This window comes from Argiope bruennichi, chromosome X1 (assembly GCF_947563725.1).
Source record: "Argiope bruennichi chromosome X1, qqArgBrue1.1, whole genome shotgun sequence".
Classification (NCBI taxonomy): Eukaryota; Metazoa; Arthropoda; class Arachnida; order Araneae; family Araneidae; genus Argiope; species Argiope bruennichi.
The window spans coordinates 29,240,986-29,262,141 of NC_079162.1; the positions used below are offsets into that span (position 1 = coordinate 29,240,986).

General features: G+C 29.7%; 1 protein-coding gene across 4 annotated transcripts in view; it reads right to left on the reverse strand.

Moving 5' to 3' along the window:
* The window catches only part of LOC129958208 (early endosome antigen 1-like), a 120,559-nt gene that overhangs the window by 22,773 nt on the left and 76,630 nt on the right, over nt 1-21,156 (reverse strand). For all 4 annotated transcript variants that reach the window (XM_056070487.1, XM_056070488.1, XM_056070485.1 and 1 more), the window contains 4 exons: nt 20,478-20,603; nt 9,345-9,437; nt 2,600-2,794; nt 123-1,599 (listed from right to left, as the gene is read on the reverse strand). In XM_056070487.1, the coding sequence (XP_055926462.1) occupies nt 123-1,599; nt 2,600-2,794; nt 9,345-9,437; nt 20,478-20,603 (1,891 nt within the window). The remainder of the gene's footprint in view (nt 1-122; nt 1,600-2,599; nt 2,795-9,344; nt 9,438-20,477; nt 20,604-21,156) is intronic.

The window sequence follows — 21,156 nt, forward strand, 5'->3', positions numbered from 1 at the left end:
TGGTACAAAGCATTGACAGTTTTCAAGGACGATTATTCTTTTCTATTATTCTTCAAGAACATTTTTATTGATGTGAAATCAATATTTTCTGATAAAAGATGTTTTAAAAATTAGATTCTTACCTTCGGATCTTCCACTTGGTGAAGCAGCTGTTTTCACATTTTGCTCAATGAGTTCATTTGTTTTCTCACAAACTATCTGCGTTGCTAATGTGTCAAAAATAGTAGCCTCAGTTTGAATAGAACAGTCTGAAAATAGTTTTTGAACATCTGGAACTTGAACACAAATATCAACGTTTTTCTTCGTATTTGCATGGGTAGAAAGGATTTCGTTTTCAGTTTTATTCTCTGCACTAACATGAAGCCTACTCTTACTAGGGGACCTCACGATTTCATGAAAATTGCTGTTAATCGATGGTGCATCATACATTTGTGTTCCCCTTTCAAATGTCGGTGATTTACATTGAGCAATGGACCGTTCAGCTGCCTGTAGTTCATCCTCTTCTTCGATAAGTTTTTTACGAAGAGCAAGCTCTACTATTTCCATCGTTCGAATCTGATCCTCATATTTATGCACCAGTTCTTCCATGTATTTTAACTGAGATCGTAATTCTCTTTCTTCTGATTCTTTGAAAGTCAACTCTTGAAGACATTTTTCCAAAGCTTGCTTTGTTTCACAAAGCTTTGCTTGAAAATGGGTATCTTTTTCCTGTAAAAAAACAAGCTTTTCTCCAAGCTTCTGAGCTTGAAGTCTCGCATCATTTTCAGCTTCTTCCAACTCTAGAACCTGTTCTTTCAAATTTGAATTTTCTTTCTTAGTTTTATCTAATTCGGATTTTAAATTTGCAGACTCTTTATGAAGATTTATTATTACGTCCTGTAGCGCAGCAATTTGCTTTTGGTCATTTTGTATTGCAGATAACTTCAAGAGTTCATTCTCTTTAGCTCTTAAACTTTCGCGTAAATTTCCTATGGCACATAAACAAATGTCTAGCGAGTCTGTCTGCCCTTTCAAATCCGTTGGCCATACTTTGGGTTTGTCATGGCCTTCAGGATCTGTTATAATTATTTCATTACTGGATGGACTGGGCACATCTGTACTCAATCTTGCAATTTCAGATAATGTATCTTGTATTTCTATAAAGCTACTTGGACCGGTAGAATCTCCACGACGACTTTCATCTCCCAAACCTTCATCTTCACTAATATTTGGTCCCAAAGAGTCATTAGAATCCTCACTAGTGCTTTTTCTTTTTGAACATGTCGCCTCAACAGTAGAAGTGCTTTCAGGTTTAACTTCAACAGGCTCTGGTGTATGCAGATCTATTAATAAAACGTTTTTCGCGTCATCACTTTTAGGGTCCAAAAGTTTCACACTTTTAGCTGAACTAAGAGATTCAATTTTCTTCACACAATCATCTAAAATGGCCATTTGATCTTCTTGTACGCTTGTATCACACATTTCCATTGTCTCGACATTTTCAGGTATGTCTTCATGTTCATTATCTTGTGTTGTTTCTTCTTCTGACACTGACAAAGCACGTTCTTGTTGGGCGCGTGAACGAATCAGTTCTGACTCAGTAGCTGTCTTTTCCAAATCCTAAAATCAAAGAAACATAATGTTAACCGTTGTAATGTTTAAGCATATCTGTTTAAAAAGTCCAAAATTTAGCTATTTCTTTCATGATAGAATATGTGAAGATAACCATAATTTTTTGTAAAAAAAAAAAAAAAATCGCTTTTTATCTTTTAACTAAATGTATTTTGATCTGAGAAATATGGGTATACTATTTTACATATGAGAAATAAATCTGTTATTAATTTTAAAAACTGTTTTAATAGGGCAATAAATAATATAATTTAAACAAGATAAATTATTATTCCAATACTTAAATTTGCTTTACAACTACGCAATTCATTAAATATCACGAATTAATACAATCTTAACTGCGCAATGAATCTGTTCATCTTTTAAGACTGAAAATAGATTTTCACTAATTTAGCTCATGCAACGTAGAAAACCGTCACTATTTTAAAACAAAAAATTATGCCGGTGTCCTGGCCTAAGGGTGGCGCGCCTTTCCCGTGATTTGGGAGTCCAGAACTCGAGTTTTTAAATTCTTCAAGGTGTGTGAAAGAGCCCCCCCCCCTGTAAAAAGGGGCTGTACAAGCGAGTGTGTGAGTGTCATTTTCATATGAACTGGAAGTTAGATTTCTGCCCTCAGTTGTTCAGGGGTTTTTACCCTCAGAAGCTATGGCACAAACCCGGCTTAAATCGCTGACTTTGTCAGCGGGCTTGTCTATGACAAGTACATAAGTAACAACAACAAAAAATTGTTGACAGTAAAATCGATTAATAACAATATTAACTCTAAAATTTAAGTGACTGTTAAAATGGGATTGACAGAAAAGTGTAAGGTCCTCTTTATCTTTTTAAGATTTCATCCAGCCGCTACCATTACATATAGCCTCTTAAAATCATTAATAAGGTAATTCAGATAGCATTTAATCGTTGTTTCACCATTTAAGAGGTATAATAACCAAATAATTTTTAAGATAGATGAATTTTTTTAAAGCAAATTCTTTATAATAACCCAAACCTTTTGTATTCTCTCCAGCTGTTGAAGTTTCTGTAGTATCACATTGCTGTCTGTTTTCATTTCCTTTTTCTCTGCAGTCCATTCCATTAATGATTGCAATTCATTAACAGTTGCAATGACATAATCCATTCCAACACCGAGTTTGCAGTTATATTTCAAAACATTATCCAGCTGCTCTGTCAAGTTTGAAAGCTTCTAGGAAGTAAAACAATAATTTATTGTCATATAATGCATTGTGGAATTAAACAGCTAATGATTTATCATTTATATTGTTTTTTCAGCATATTTCCAAATTCAAAATTTTCGCATAATGGGGATGATTATTTATAAGCCATTATGATATAATTTTTGTTCCATGTTATCTATTTATTTTCTGTTAAATCATGATAGTGCAGTTATAGCACATATAGAATAGAATTTTAATTTATTGCAACTAACTATTTATAAGTAGCTAAAACTTCTTTCTTTCTCAAAATTTTCAAAATGGAGCATATTTTAAGGCATATATTATAACTTTTAAATTTACTAATAATTATTTCGTTGTCATCAAAAAAGATGTTCGTATTTTCTCCCCCAAGAGGCGAAAAAAAATATTTTTAAATAAAACATTCCGCACATTTAAAAATGTAAATTTATTGTTTGCGCTTAATATGCGAAAACTTATATTCTAAAATTAGGAAAATTCGATAATAAAATTTGAAAAGGAAAGTCAACCGCATTTCATCAATTTTAACTAACGATTAAGCATTTTTTCCAATATAAATTTAAATATAAACTAAAAAAAAATTTCTGAAATGATTATTCCAAAAATGATACACTGAGTTTTAAAGCTGATGATTCATATAAAGTTATTGGCATAAAAATGAAATTGACTTGTTCTAAATCTTGAATGATAAGCGTAAGTATAAATACAAGTTAAAATTATTCAATTTTTTTTAAATGCTGCATCGACAAATAATATCAAAACTATCTTATTAAAAATATTTTATTGTATTTTGATATTAAACGAGAAATATGTTTCACAGTATGATTTTCTGTTATAGTTATTTATTTTCTTTTTGTCTTGCAAACAATGTTAGAAATTAAAAAGAAAAAAAAATAGGAGTGTTATCTCTAGAAAGAAATGCGTTTCATTTTTATAGATAAAATTGTCCATAAACTTCTTTTTATTTGACCTTGTCAAAAACAAAACAAGCAAAAATGTTGAAAGGTATCCATCAATAACAAGTATCTTTTGCAAACCAGCATTTTGATTTTCATTAAACATTATCCTATTATAATTCGTTTAATAAGCATATTTTTATCCGTAACATTTGATTAATCATTGTTGCATTAATATTGATCACTCTGAACTAGAAACCTTTCAATGGAAGGTTGCCCAGATAAAGAAACAATTGGCATTTTGCCTGGTCGTCACTTCCAATCCAGGATTGTATATGCATAAAGATTTATTGGGTTAACATATAGAAACTTGTTCTTGTAAATTCCTCTTCCAACTGTAAACACATGCAGTTTAGTTCTTTGACTCGATATGTTCAATTTGTTGAATCACATAGGCAACAAACCTTTAGAGTCAGGAAATGTTATATTATTCCCTTTAAAAAAATTCATTATTTTATAGTAATTTATTGTCAAAAATCAGTGCTTACTTGTACTTTATTTTGAACAGCTTTGGTTTTCTATTTTTAGCTGGATTATTTTTTTAAACATTTTATTCGTTATTTAATATTTTTAGTTCGATATCTTATACCAATTACATAGGTTGCAATCCTTTGTCAGGAAATACTTGTTTATTCACTTGACCGAAAAATCATTAATTTTTCATAATATTTTATTCTAAAAAATACGTGTGTTTGTTTGGGAACAGCGTTTGCGTTCCAATTTAGTTTTTATTTTTGGAACTCGTTATTTTAAATTTTTACTGTTTGTATCTTTTCAAAAGTGTCTTTGTGTATAAAAAGTGATCAACTGAAACAGTCCTGAGTTTAAAATTTTTGTTCCAAGTTGAAAAAAGCCGCGGATTTTCTCCGGCTTTGAATATCATGTCCTGTTCTTTACTTCTAGGTTAAAAAAAAAAAAAAAACTTTTACTTAACTTCACATATTTTATATTCATAAGATTGAAATTTTGTAACCTTCTTTCACTCACTTCTTCATGCACTGAATTTCTAAAATTTCGAAAAGTTATTAGATGCCGACGTCAGTAATAGAATATTTTAATAATTTGGAACTCTTAATTACCGATTAATGTATTAGGGTGACCAATTTTTGAAAAATTAGATTTTTTAATAACCGTTTATTATTTTTAGATGCATTGTCAATCATGGACACAAAAACGATAAGTTTTTTCTAATAAATATAATACTTTTTGAGAAACTGGGGGATATGCGGTAAATTTTAATGAAATTGACTAACACGGTTAATATTCTACGCCAAATTTTAGTGCTGCACATAAATTACAGGGATGATGGAAATAACACAAAATCTAAGCAAAATGCAAGTAAATTGGGGGGGGGAGGATTAGTGTAAATTTACAATTTATAATTGGGTTTTGATAGAAATACCAATTAATAAAAAAGTATTTCATCAAATGCGAAACTTTTGAGTCATTTCATTGCCCGTATTATTTGAAAACTATACTGTAACTTTCAGACAGTTATCCAAATTAATTTTGAATTATCGTGCTAATGGTGCTGAATTTTTACAAAAAATAAAGTTTTGTGAAAATTGCAAGATTTCCTGTAGTTGAAAAACGTTTCCACACAAAAATTCACTTGATCTTCCCTTTTCTCATTTTGTTTGGGAAAGAGATTTTTTTCGTTTAGTTTTTGCTTTTGGCAGAGAATGTTTTTAGAGTCATTAATGAGCTCATTTTCAATAATCATCAATTCGTTTAACATGCAATTTCCAATTCTCAACTTCCAACCAAACTGTTTAAAGCAATTAATACAATTTGATAACTCTGTGGCGATTGAGATGCACGAGGATAGAACCTGGGACCTTGTGGTTCGCAATCCACTAACATAACCAGGATACAAAAGCATATGCTCGTGTAGCGTAGTTGTTAACTTGCTTGTATGCTATTCACCACAGACTCTCCCTCCAGTGAGTCGGAGGTGAGACGAATGATATGGCGTTGAGTGGTGATGTATTAGCTGTTGATTATAATGCACCTGTACCCATTTGAGTAGCGCCAAGCGTTTTGGCGAGTGTGTGTGGGAGAGTGGTTGCTGATGCTGCGTCACGCGAGTGTGACGACTTTGGGTTGCTGCGTCAAGTGAGTCTGACGATTTTGGTTGCGGGTAGATGGCGCCATAACAGCTGTACGGAGATTGAAGGTTCATTGTCCGAGGTCACCAATTTAGCCGATTGGGATACGCGAGGGATAGAATCTGGGACCTTGTGGTTCGCAGTCCAGTAACATAACCAGGATACAAAAGCATATGCTCGTGTAGCGTAGTTGTTAACTGGCTTACATGCTATTCAACACAACTCTAATTAAACTAAAATAACCCTAGCTGCGTTGATTTTAATTCCAAATAATGCTTTTTTTTGGGGGGGGGAATTCCGTAATATGTCATTAAAATATTCTTTTGTATTTTGCGTTTTTCTATGCAGACACTTTTATAGTGATTGTTGATTGCACAATTTCTTAAATATAGCCTAATTATGTCTATTATATGTTGTGAGGGTCCTGCCACCTTATCCTTGAATGACTTGCCGAAAGACTTTGCTTGTTGATAGCATCAACCATCAACACCTTTTGGGCATTGGCAATACAATAGTGTAGAAACACTGTAATAACAGCACCTTTCATATCTTGAAAGTTGCCATAGTTGCTATGAATAATAATTCTGTAGTAGTTTCGCAGTTTATTGATATAGTAATAGGTCAGTTTTCCTTTTCGTCTTAGTCTCTCTGTGCATTTTTTTTTTTTTTTTTTTTTTTTTTTTTTAATTTTTGAAAGGGAACTCCAACGCTTTGCTATATATGCCCAATACATTCTAATTTTTTTTCACAAAATTTATACCATAAATTACTCTTTACTGTATTATATATAAAAATACAGAAAATTATCAAAACATTATAATTTTAAAGCCAATATCTATTTCGGAATGCTTCTTCCGGTTTTCTTCAGACAAAGTATTGTATAATAGTTGTAACCTCTTTTTCTAATGCATTTAGGAAAAAATGATAAGTGGTTGTAAAAAGAAAAAAAATATGTAATCTGAAAAAAAAAAAAAAAAATTGTCAAAAAAATCTCTCCCACCCCCTCCAAAGTGGTTGAAAATCTGTTTTCAACGTATCGTGAAATACCTTAATTTAGCTAAAAAAAATTTGCTGCGATGACAGGCGGCATCTATTATTGAATTTGATAAATAATACTTCTTAGATTCCATAATATTTATAATCAGGAAATAAAATACATCGAAGACGAGAACAACAAAAATGTTTTAAATACTATTTTATTAGAGTAGAAAAAAATAGGAAATAATATTTTTTTTAAAATCCAAATCGAACAATATAAAAAAAGTTTGACACAATGTAATAACAAGAAAATAATTCTTGGATATTCCTTTAAAGTTAGAATATATTAAAATTTAACAAATTTTGGTATCTGTATTCTTGTTAAAAAGTTAATTAAATAAATTAAAAATAATATGGAAAGATAAGAGTTTTAAAAAATTAATTTCAGCGGAATAAAATTCTATCTTTTTAAAACTACTCCTTCATCTACATGATTTAATGAATTATATTTTTAAATTTTAGGTTAATTGGCGTTTGTATTAGTTGGTTAGTTAGCTATTTTATTATAATAGGCTATTTTATTATATAGCTAATTATTATTATAATGACTCATCCTCAATAAACCAGAAGACTGTGGGTTATTTGGGAACACGTTTTGGCTTATGATCACGATAACAAACTAAGTTGAAGAGAATATATTTGAAATGATGAAAAACTACTGCATTTTGTCTGAGAATTCATTTTTGCTGTTCGTTCCTGATTACCCCAAATTACTGTTTTTTACAGTTTTTCAGAAAAAATGTCTTCTATTTCTTGAAATATCAGATGTAATCTGTCATATCTATTAAACTCATTTAATCTGAAGTACTTTATAGTCACCCTAATTCTAATTTTGTTGGAAAATGAATTTTTATAAAAATAGAAATTAATGAATATTTTGACACACACGGAAGGATATATCAAAGATTTAGAAATTCGCTTTAAAATGAGAAATAACAAGTAAGTAAATTTGGATGTAGAAACTACACTCCCTCTTAAGGCAGGGCATTCAATCTCACCATTTTACTTTTAGATTTAGATGACCTGAAAAAAACATTTTGACTATAGAAAATTCTATTTCAATGATAGAACTAGTATTATGGCTTTTATATGACTATCAGAAAAACTATCATTAACAACTAAGACAAATTTTGAATTAATCAAATTGGTGCATTTTAAACTTTTCACATCTAGTTGACTACCGCCAACACCATCAATCCTGCAGTCGTATGAATAAAGAGTATTCATTCTGGCACTACGTCACAATCAATCAAGGTGTACTATATGTTGAAAAATCAACCATGGATGATGACTCTTGGTAAGCTATTTCCTCTACCTTTACAATCTCCGTTTCTCAATGAAAAGAGTTCAAAATCAGCATTTTCAGATGTCTGCGCCAGCATCATGTTTTCTTCCTTGACATCTGTTTTCCCGTTTTCTTCTGTACATGAGGTCAAACAGCTTCAAATACTTATTAATAATCAGCTCGCATATATGAAAAGTAATACATATCTAGATCATATGATAGATACTTTTAAAATGTCAGTTATTAATTTGGTATAAAATAATAAGTATTATTGGCAGAATGAAATGCTGGAGCATTCCTAGATTTAATATCATTTTTGTGACAATAAATTATTCCACACATATGAAAGATACATATTTTTATTACATTAAAAGCCTATTCCCAATAACCCTGAGATTAAAATTGTTAGAGATAACAGAGGACACTAACCTGTTGCTCAGGAGAACATCCAAAAACGAGAATCGAATTTTACTTATAACCATAACCAAGAGATATATAACTTTGTAACTTACCTCGTATGTAATCGATGTCGAGGACAAATGATGGCACTTAGGAAAATTTTATTTTTACTTTTTTAAAACACGGTTGCAACTAAAGTAAGCAAGCGTTAGAAAATAATACTGAAAAAAAGAGTGGGAATATTCTAGAATTATCTTAAGCAAGGTACAGGTTTCTCAACTCGCTAAGGCCTTACAAATGCGTACGCATTGTGGTCGCCGTTCCAAACTACACTTCCCGGCAATATATAAGCATAATTACAGAAGTTTTAAATTAGTTTTAAGCAAGGAAAATGAAATTCTGAAGTGATATATCTTTCATTTGTCTATTTAATTCTTAATTTTCTTTTAAAATAAAGTATTCTATTATTAATATAATGAGTCAAATAATTTTTTTCATAGAATTAATGGACCTAACAGAAAAGATTATAATAACCTAAGCTAACTCTCTTGTTTTGGGCAATGTAGAAATAACATCTCAATTGTTGTGTACATTTGGTCTGTTAGAGTAGTACAGAATTATAAGGAGATATAAAGTCGCATCAATGCAAAAGTATTTGGGCGTGTTTACAAGCGTTGCATATAAATAAGTATTAAAAGTAGTTTACAATTTTATGCAGAAAAAGTCATCCAAGGTTTGCAGGTTTATTACTTACTTTCTGTGTTTCTTGCAGTTCTGTACGGTAATTTTCAGACTCCATTTCGGCTTTTACTAGAGCTTCTTTCACATAATATTCGGCTACATCAGACTGTGTGAGAGAAAAATAAACGAATTTTAAGTAAACAATTGTTGTGATTGTTATAAAATTGATACATTGATATTCTGCTGTAATTATATAATTAAATAATAAGTGATAAATTTCGAATTCATGAAAATACCAGCTTATTTGCAGTGAATATTGGTTTTTACTTTCAATTAAATATTTTTACATAACATGATAATCAAGGCTTCTTCAACAAAGTATTTATTATTTCATATTGAGATAGCAATTCAAGTAGCGTTACTTTAGTAACCTGTTTTGTACACCTGTTCTGCTCTTTCTGTACTTAAACCTCCCCAAAGGAGTTTAGTAATGTGAAAAATAGCTTTTAATATGTATTTTTATGTATTATCTAACAAGTAAATGACCGTTGTCTCTCGCAAATTCATTTTATTCCTCATGCAAAATGCACTGTTCCTTCTGACACTATTATAGCATGTTAGCCGAATTTAAACATATTGATAAAAACGTTAAAGAAAAGCAAGTATAATGATTCTGTATTTTGGATTGATTTATAGTATACTTAAGATCATAGTAGCTTTGTTTATAGAATTCACAAAAAAATTTAATGAACAGGAATCAGAAAGTAAAAATTCATTACGGAAATGACAAAGAATTTCTGCTAATAATAAAAAAAAATGCGTGGATGTATGTGTGTCTATATGTTGGTGTTCCACGAGGTAGAACGCTTGTCCTAGAGTAGCCAAATTAGGAAAAAAGCATACTGAAATGAGTAAAAACGTATACTTTCCGGCGACTTTTCCAAAATGTTATTGTACGAAAAAAAATTTTGAACCACCTTAAAATTCTAAAAATTATCTTTTTAATGATGTCAATTTAATTACAGAATAATTTTTTCCTAATTTTCGCAAATTTTTAAAAGTATTTTTTCATATGTATTCCAAGAATACTTTCATTTTTGTGACGAATTTCAGCTTACTATTATTGTTTAATCATATTATCGTTAAAGCTTCTGATAACAATATTTGGCTTTTTTATTTTATTACAATAACTGAAGTGGAATTTGATGTACTTGCAGTTGGTTGTATTTTTAAAAATCTGTATTATTTCAAATATGATATGTTGTGTTCAATGAAATATTTCCTCACATTATTTTCAAATTGATACTTTTTATTATGTGAGTGCGATCAATTGCTGTTTGCTTGTTTTCTAATTACAGATTACGCATTTATTTTAATCTGGCATTTTTGTAAACATTATAACTAAGAGTACATAAAAAAAAAAGCTTTTATTTTTCACAAAGTAGTTCTAAAATTCTAACACTCAGCACTCATTTGATATACTACTTATATTTTTAATGGCATTTTTGAAAATTTAGTTTCATTTTCGGTCTCTTTTGCTTTGTTTTTCAAAACATCTTATTTCTATTTCATGAAATTTATATAATGACGTAGAAATTTTGCAGTTTTATTTTTCATTTTGATTTGTTGCTGAGACATAGATATTTAACTCAAAACAGTAAATATTAAAATGTTTTTATTCTGAAAGCATGCTTATATAATTTTTACCTAAATTTTATCTTTTACTAAATTGTTGTTGTTTTTCAATCTTCTGGAGCAGTACAGAAGGAATTTTACGTATTCATGCATTGCATATAAATAATTTAACAGACTGGAATGTTCGCCAAACAGACTAGATCTGGTCGCCAAAGGCGGCTATTATAGACATATAAACAGAATTTTAATTTTTTAATTTTTATCAATATGATAAAAACAAGCAATTAAATATTTGATGAATAAATGAAAACGGTTTGAATTTTAATTCAACAATGAAAAGTATTATTGTATAAGTAAAATTATTCATAAGAATATTTTTAAAAATTTTCAAAATTAGTGTAAAATTGTACATCAACTCATTAAATGCACAATTAAATGAGTATAATGAAAAAAAAATTTAAAATTTAAGAAGATGCAAAAATTATTTTCAATACAAATCATATTTCCAGAAATTATAAAAGAAAAACATTACAATTTTGCGTTAAAATTTGCCTGAACCTGAAATCTAGAAAACAGTAGTTAATTCTCGATTTCATAACTTAGTCCAATTATACTGTAATTTCATTTTGAAGGAAATTATGCAACATCGAAAAGTCACCTCACTCAAATTACATCCACAAAGTAATTATCTTTTTTATTTTGGTAATTCCTTTCAAAATTCCTATAGTGGCAGTTTTTTTCTTTGCACTTGACTGACGTTTTTTGTTGATCCCTTAGAGTTAACGAGCCTCCCGCACAGATTTACAACTTCAAATAACTTCCATTGTGAGTTAATTTGGCACTGGGTCTTGGCACAAGCTTGCTTTCTTTAAGACATTCACGAGATTTCACTCCTACTTGTCTACCGACTTCCTATTATGAAAGTTCTTTTTCTACATACGTTCTTCAATTATATCTACCAGATGCTGAATCAACATCCCAGGTGTAAAAGGTAAATAAAAAATAGCTTATTCAACTCAAGTACCTAAGATGAATTGGGAGATAATTTATTTTTAACTATATAGCATAGAAGCGAAAACTACATTTTCTGTTTATTTTTATTTTTCCACTACAGAATGATTGACATTTTAACAACAAAAATCGAGCCATGTTTTTTACTGGGACGCAATCAATGGCTGTATCTCCCAATGAGTAAAATAGTAGAAAATATGAAAAGGTAAAATGACCATAAGTTGAAAAAAAGAAAGAAAAAAGACTGAGTGTACCCAATGACCTAAGGCACTAGGGCTTTATTTCTTTCTCGTATAAGAAGGGACAATAATTTTATCATCAAAAAATTAAATCTTGACAAATCGCCTCGATTAATTTCCTTTAAACTGAAAAAAATTCATAAATTGCCTGTCTCTAAACATGATAACTCAAAAGTACAACAAGATAGTCGGATGAAGTATGGTACTTTATCTTTACACGAAAATTACAAATTTTTATCAAATTTCAAATTAAATACGTTAGTTTAAATTCATTCCATCTGCCCGTGTACATAAAAATACGATAACTCAAACGCATTGAAAGCAAACACAAATGAAATTCGGTACATAGTATTATCACTAGAATTATAAATCTATATCAAATTTTGGCCCAAATCCGATAATGATGGTTCACTGATTTATCACTCTATACTTGATCATATAAGCATGATAACTGAAAAATGTTAAGTGCTTGTTAAATATAGTCTTGATACACAAAATGCACCAACGTTTGGACCAAATCGATCAAATAGAAGTAGCCCAAAATGTTTTATCAATTTTCTTTACTAAACTGTTAAATCAAGCATGAGACTCATAATATGCAAGAAAATAGTGGAGTCAATTCACATGCCGTGACAACAGAAAAATAACTGCACATCCACCTAATATCTAATTGCACGCAGTCTAACCAGTAAGTTGTAACTTCACATTCTCTTTCTTCCTGCAAGACACTCTATTGATTTCAAAATCAAATTAGTGAAAAGAATTTTACGTTTATCATTAGTTTCCATAAACAATACTTAAGATTTTTTTTATTTTAGGATATGGCTTTCATACTGAAGACTTCCATTTTCTTTCGTTTACTATGAATAATACTCCTTATATAATTCTTAAGCCCTTTTACTTAAATTTAACTATGTATGTGAATGTTGAATTTAGAGTCGCTGTAATTTTTTGATTCTAGTTAAAATTTTATGCTTCGAAATTGTAAATATCAAGGGAAATTAACTAATTAATCTTATGTTAAAATTATATTAAATGAAAGACAAATGGCGACTCAAGATATATTGTATATGCTTTTGAAATAAATTTAAAACATTTAAAAACACACTTTTTTAATGAATTAAGCAGTAGATAATTGTTTATTTTAATTATTTTCTACTTTTCAGACTTGAAATGTATTACTTCACAAACACAATACCAGGTAGCGCCAGCGGTTTGAAATCAAAATTTAATTTAATAATGATACACTGATAACTAATTCTTGAAAATATTGAAAAGATATATTGTCATCAATAGTACATAAATGTACAAAATTTCATTCTTCTAGAATATCAAATAATCAGTGAAATAGGGGTTTGGAAATTACATATTTACAAATATGAAATAAGTTAAAATAAATAAAAGCTTCAAATAAAAATAATTAAATAAATGAGACTTAACATAGGTAATTGATGAAAGTAATAGATAACAGATTAAGTTGGAATGTTTCATTATACAATAAAATTCCAATCGATTATTAAAAATTTTAGTATCCTGTGTAAACTATAGGATCTCATTCTCATGTAATATACATCATATACGCAGTGCTAATCTAATATTGGAAAACATTCCTCAGATTCCAAGAGGAAAATGGATGTATGGTAATCAGCAAAATGTATGACAACATGATCTTAAAGAAGATCTGTCGTTACATGTATCACGAATTATCCCCATTAGGATTATTAAGCATATTCAGTATTCGATGAGCCTTAGATTTACATTAAAAAATATTTTTCAAAAATTTTTTAATGAATTTCAGACGACGCTTGTAAAATTTTTCTTAAAATTTCGCTTAGGGCAAAAATTTGGCGCTGAATTTGAAGATTAATCAAGGCCAGAATGCCATTTCGTACACACAAAAAATTATTTAGAAATTCAAGCACAAATAATGGAAAAGTTTACAATACATTTTTTATATGAATAATGTAAGAAAATAACAAAAAACATCAAAAATAGAATTTAGATTAAAAAAGTAAATTTGATTTTAAAACTCTATTTTCATTGAAGAGAAAAAAACACAAGATTTTTTTAAGAAAGAGAGGTTTAAACTTTAGAAGGATCAGATTCAATAATTAAAGCTTGCCCATATTTATAATTTTAGGCTGCTGAATCAAAAAATAACTTCTTTTTTACGATAAGAGTATGAAAACTTAAATATCTTAATCTAATCTTCATTATCTCTCAGAATGTATTCTGAATGGATTCATATTTAATTATCATAAATAAACAATGTCATTATATGTGTATTCAAAAAAGGATACATTCAGAAATAGCTGAGTATGCAAAACAAACTATCGCGCATTTTAACACACCATTTAAGCTTTCGCTATCGACAGGCGCCACTCTGACGGCTTTCGTCCTTGTGCTTCATTTTGACAACTATAAGAGATTTCAATCGTTTTTAAGAGCTCAAAAGAAGAAAAAAACGAAAGTAATAGATTGCGGTTATATAATGAGGAGAGGATAGAACTATGAAATACGTAGGCTTTTTTTTAACAGTTTATCTAATTTATTCTCATATCTGCAATGCTACTTCTTGATAACATACCAGTTACAAGGAAAATCTCCATTCTGTCTCGTATTTACGACATTCTCTTGATTGTTTTTGAATACTGTCATGGTTTGCATTGCTCCTAACACAGGAGTAACTTTATCAATAACAAAGTAGCTACGTATTTTTACTTGCTGAAAAAAAAACAATTCTCGAACGGAAATAGATTTCAATAGCATAATTTGTTGTCACCTGCCTTTTTAAATAACAGTAGAAGCTTTCTAAATGTGAATACTTTTTATTGTTGTAATTTGTTTCAAAAGCATAAAACATCTGCCAAGATATATTTAAAGCCTTTGAGTGATTGGTTGAAATTTTTTTTTTTTTTTCGCAAAGGCTATGAAGTTGACTATGCTGCGACAAACAAGGATAAAATCATATCAATGCAAAAGTTGAAGCTTTTTAAATAATACTGCTACTTTTTGATAATATGCAAATACCTTCAATGTTCTTCAAAGTTTCTTATAGGCATCATAGTAAACTATTATCGCAGTACTAAACCTTTGGCGGCATATATATTTTTTTCTTTGCTCAACGGAAGAGAGAATAATAATAAATTATCATAAAACAAATATTTAAATAAAAAAATTAATATACCACATTTTTAAAACGTACTAATGAGTGTGTAAAATAATTGCTATTAAGTTGAAAATTTTCAGAACAATCTGCATGGAGTTATAAAACTGTATGGGGTTGAGAGAAACTATTTTGTGCTTTTTAGTCCGTTTTAAAAACGTGGTATATTGATTTTTTTATTTAAATAACTATTTTCTGCTTTTTAGTACAATGTGTGCAAAATTTTGCTGTTGATTTTAAACTAATTTCCGGATGAGCTAAATATGATTACAAAATTTGTACCAAAAAAAAGCGAGTTAATATTGCATAGTCATCTTTTGTTCATCGGAAGTTAGTTTAAAATCAATTGCAAAATTTGTAGCGACCAGACAAGAAAGCGAGTTAATATTGTATTGTCATTCAATTTTTAGCTATGTTTAAAGTTTCAAGTCAGGAGTTTAAAGTTTCATCGGAAAGTTAGTTTAAAATCGATTGCGAACTTTGTACCAAACAGACAGACAAGAAAGTAAGTTAATAAAAACTTAGTAATAAAAGCAGTTCTGTAAGCTATTTATGAATCCATTTCAAAGATGCAATTTATGAAATATAAATTCATACATTTGCTTTTAAACTAAAAATTAAAACGTATCCCATTAGTTTATTTCAGTATGTTAAGTTTTCTTATATTTTAAGGTTTAAAATTCCTTAATTTAATTATTTTTATAATAATAAAATAATTCAGTCATTATATCGAAAATAGGACTGATCATGCTAAAATCTTCTAAATTGATTATTTGCCAAATTTCGTAGTTGATGAAAGCTATGCAATTTTCCGTACTTTTTTTATTCATGCGATTTGAAGTTTTACATTTCCTAGTAAATAGATTCTCTAATAAATAGATACCAACTGATAGTTCATTGCTTATCAGTGATAAATCATCATAATCTAGCAATACATCTAAAAAATACTTACTTATTCTCTTTACTGAACTATAAATGATATCAACAGGATGATGGTCTTTTTTATTAATGTTTATTTTTAAAACTTCCAAGACAATAATCTACTTTTAAAAGTACTTTTGGCTCTGATAAGAAATCAAAGTAGCACTGTGGTAGAAGATAAATAATCTCGAGACATGTGAAGAGGCCACACTCAAAAGCAAAGATAAAATGAGGAAAAAAAAATCATTTCATAATTTGGTTTCTCCCACGATATGTAATTGATTTTTTGCCTCCTTCGGAATTAGTTACTTTTTGCTATAATATTAGTATTGCAATAAAAAAGAAAGAAAAACAGAGACAAATGAAAGGGAAATACAGGAAAACATTTCGTTATAGGAAGAAAAACCAATAAAGTGAGTTGATTTAAGGGTTAACACTTGGCTTTGAAATTAAACGCAGGGTACTAAGGACGGAAATGACATTATTAAATCAAATTAGACAACGAATACGGCACTATTTTTCAAAATTCAAGTCTATTTCAAATGTAAAACATTTCATCTTTTATACATTAATTAGCGCATATACACTAAACAGACCTCTGGAGAAATCAAGGTTGGACCTTTCAAATATAGTATTGCAAGAGCTAACAGATAATTCGAAATACAAAATAATGTTTACAAATATTGTGAATCAAACTTTGTGTTTATCAGTTTGGTTTGAAATTATACAATAGATTTGTGTCTGGACTTTATAATTCTGAATTGATAAAATTTTTCTAGCATGACATTTAAAATTCAATTAAAAAATTAGTCTAAAGTAAGCACTGAAAAATATCTATAAATCTGCGGAGGATAAAAAGTTGTCAGAGTTTTTGAACTTTACCTTGAATATCATTATCATAGAAATTTAGTCTAATGTTTTCGAAGGTAAATTGGTGTATTTTTTAGCGCTGAATAAACAGTGAAAAATTGTCAATTTAATTGATGGTTGATTATTAGATACTTATTTCTCTGGTTGCTAAAGAATTACCATTCAGTTTATATAATTTGTTTTGAAAGTTACGAATGCACTTAATAAAATTAACATTCAATAGAATTGGACAATAATTTTAATAGAATTTTTCAAGTCCCACGTTTATTTCACACATCACATATTCTGAAATTAATGTTTGTGATGAAAGAAGATCAGGAAAATTGAAATATCGCTACATTCTTAATTCTTTATTTAGCTTATTTGTATCAGAATCAGAGAAAAGCTTAAGCTAGCTTTAAACCTTTCTTGCTAAGTGTTATTTATATATTTGAAGGGGGATACTGAAAGATAGAACAATAAAAGTTCTCAACAAGTATCCAAAAACATACAACTCTTGAGTGAGAAGTAATTGAATTTAATTATATTTACGTCCTGTTTTAAAGCAACATTACAGCTATTTTGGGTCGGACCTTGTAATTTTGAACAACGGTCAGATGGCGGGAACGATACCTGCGCTGACACCCTCCCCCACACTCCAAGCATCTACACCACATCAGTGAGAGGACGTTTAGCCACGACTTATTTAACATACTCTAGACCCGCTTACACGACGGTTCTTCGGTTGAATCAGGTCTCGATCTTGAATTCCTCAGGCTCCGAAGCCGAGACCTTACCCCCAGGCCCCCGCGGTCAATGTGAGAAGTAAGTGGAGATAATTTATAGAAACATCCCGCTGCTCCAATAAAAAATATTGAAATAAAGCTGTTCTTTCGAGGCTTTAAGTAGGAATTCCCACGAAGTGACATTTCGTACGAATTTCAGAAAAATTGCATTTAAGGTTTTGTTATTAATATATTTAAAAACAAAATAATCAAAATTTGATATCAAGATAAGTTTTTAGAACAGAAAAAAAATTTGAACCTATCACTCTTTACTTCATATTACACTTTCCAAACTGGACTGCATAAATACACCTCCCCCATCCCCCATCCCTAAACTCTGAAAGATAGTATTAACTTCCTACATCTGATAGCGCCAACATTTTGAACCAATGTAAATTCCAAACTAAATATAGATCGCAATCCCTCCCCATCCCCTCACTTTTGTTTCTATTTAGCATATTATTTAGTCGCCTACGTCTGCAACATCGCTTCCTTCCTTTCTTTCTTTTCTTTTACTTCGATATGCGTTTCAATCTCAAACTGCCAATAATTAGCTCAGCAATTTTCAGTGACGCATTCTGGCTCTTAGTCAAATGTAAGTACATTTACTAATGCCAACCAGAGAATAAAAATGAATAATTGTTAACACATGTGGGGTAATTATTTTCACAAAGCTCTTTATGACCAAAATGTTAGGTATGAGGGCAAATTAAATTAATCAAAAACGATAAATCATTTAATCCGTGTTTCCAGTAACAAACCATAATAACAATAATGCAAAGCATTTTAAATTTTAAATCCTGTATGTCTTTTATCAGTGATTTTTCTCATGATGATTAATGTAGTAAATAACACTAATACCTCGTAAAGTTTTAAAATGTTATGTTTGTATTGTGTCAGTGTAAGCAAAACAATGAAGAAACGCATAATCCTGGTAAAAAGACACTTTTCTGACTGGAAAGAACAGTAAAATCTTATTCTATTTATAAATGCCTAATGATAGCATCGACAATTAACATTAACTCAACCTTCAACATGTCACTTCCAGGTAAGAGAATTGATAAGGAACTGCCAAATCTTTCCTTAGATTCACTGAAATATCCTTGAAAGAGGTTGATGATCCTTGATGTATAAATTGTGAGTTTCTGGCAAGAAATACTTCATTCAAAGCTGCAATTTTGTCATTAAACGAATTTTTATTCTGTTTACTTTTCAAAATTGTTTTAGTACTTTAAAATAGGCAATTGAAGCAAAACAAAATATTTAATACATTTTACGTCATCCTTTAATTCATGTCCTTTATTCGTACCCCTTTATTTAAACTTTTTTTAAATAACATTTGTGTGAAGCACTATGAATGTTTGTTAAATTTTGAAGAAATTAGTTAATACTTTAAATGAATGGTGAAAAGGAAGTACGCAGCTTAGTTTAGTTATATTAGAATTCCTTTTTGAAACTATATTAGAGCTATTTTGGGATGAACCTAGGAATTTCGATCCGCGGTCGGATGGCGAGGGCGGAGCCTGTGCTGGCGGTCACCACTCCAAGCTTCCGTGATGCGTCGTCGGGGGGGGGGGGTCAAGCCAGCTTACGCGATGATTCCTCGGTGGAGTCGGGATTTGGATTTGGAACCCTCCGGCCAAGCCAACCTTACCACCAAGCCATCATGTCCCCTTAATGGGTGCAGCGATTTAAAAAAGTTTGATATTCACTAATAAAAATGATATCGTTAGCAATGAAGTGTTTGAATTTTACTGCTTAAATAAAAATTAGTGCTTTATTTTCATTCAGATAAAATTCTTTTCATCATTCATGCCTTATTTTAACACGTTCACTGCCACATCTCAATTCTAATTATCTGTCTAATTAGATGTCCCCATCTTTGCTATTTCTTAATTACTGTAGAGAAAGGACCATCTAATTAGATGGATGGTTCAGCACAGTTAGAAATTAGATGTGTTTTAGTAGAAAGTACAGATGAAACGCGAGCAATCAGAAAATTTAGAAAAATAATTATTTTTTAACTTTAGTCCTGACTTTATATATACATATTTCATTGTCCGTGGTATAACACAAACATTATGACATTAATTTCAGCTTAATCCACTAAGAAAAAATAAGAAAAATCAGCTTCAAGACTCTGCTGAATATATTTGTTTAAAAATTCTGAAATTTGGTGCCAGATTAAACAAACTTGAATAGTAAGAGGTTGCTGACAGTGATTAAGGTTCCTTTTCATGGGAAAAGTTGAAATAAATTCCGATATATTTGTACTACTGGGCCAAACTCATAAATAAAAAAAAAATATATGCATAAAAAATAACACAACTGATAAAATATAAATAAGTTTGGAAGAGATATTTCGCAGAGTCAAAATGGATATAGAATAAAATTAACATTCTTAACATTAACTTTCTTAACAATCCTTAACATTATATTAACATATCATATAAACAAACCATCACAAACATTAAATTCTGATTAATCAATGATTGAAAAGATTTTGCAAATTGTTTTGTTATCACATTTTTAGACATACGAATTTATCAAATGAATACAGAATGCATGAATATGAAACCTCATATATAAATTTTTCTTACATTCATGATTTTCTGGGAGGAATGATTGCAATCGTGACAATTGTTGAGGATGTTTCTTTCCCATGTTTCACTGTCTTGGTCTTCTGTACTCACAGATTTATCAGCGAGGTCTTCTCTGACACAAACCTGCAAATCAATATATAAATATGAATTATAATAAAATATACATCAATATCATTGAAAATACCATAAAAAGTTTAAAATTCTGTGAAGCTGATTTTAAAAAACAAATGACTGTCGATATAATTATGATATTGTCATGAAAAATCACTATAAAAAAACGGGCTGTTGGGGAAATTTAATATGTTTGTATTGGCTTCTAAAACATTTAAATTAAACTTAATTGTGTCATGGTTTTTGAATACCTGTATACTATTTATTAGAGAATTTTAAATAGAATTTTTAAGTAGCCAAAATGGTTACGTAAAATTTTTCCTCTTTATTCTGCGACACAGTTTTTTTAAGTGTAACTTTTTTATCTGTTCCTAAAAATATCTTTCGTATGCATGATTTTGTCAGAACTCCAAGAACAAATTAATTTTTTTTGTAATGTCCTCGTGTGAAACGAGCAAGAAAAAAAAAGTTGATTTGAACATAAACAAGATGTCAAAAGACGGTAATCGTTAGAGAACTGTGTTTGTAGCTCCTGGACTTGAGAAAAAAGGTTGGATTAAGATTT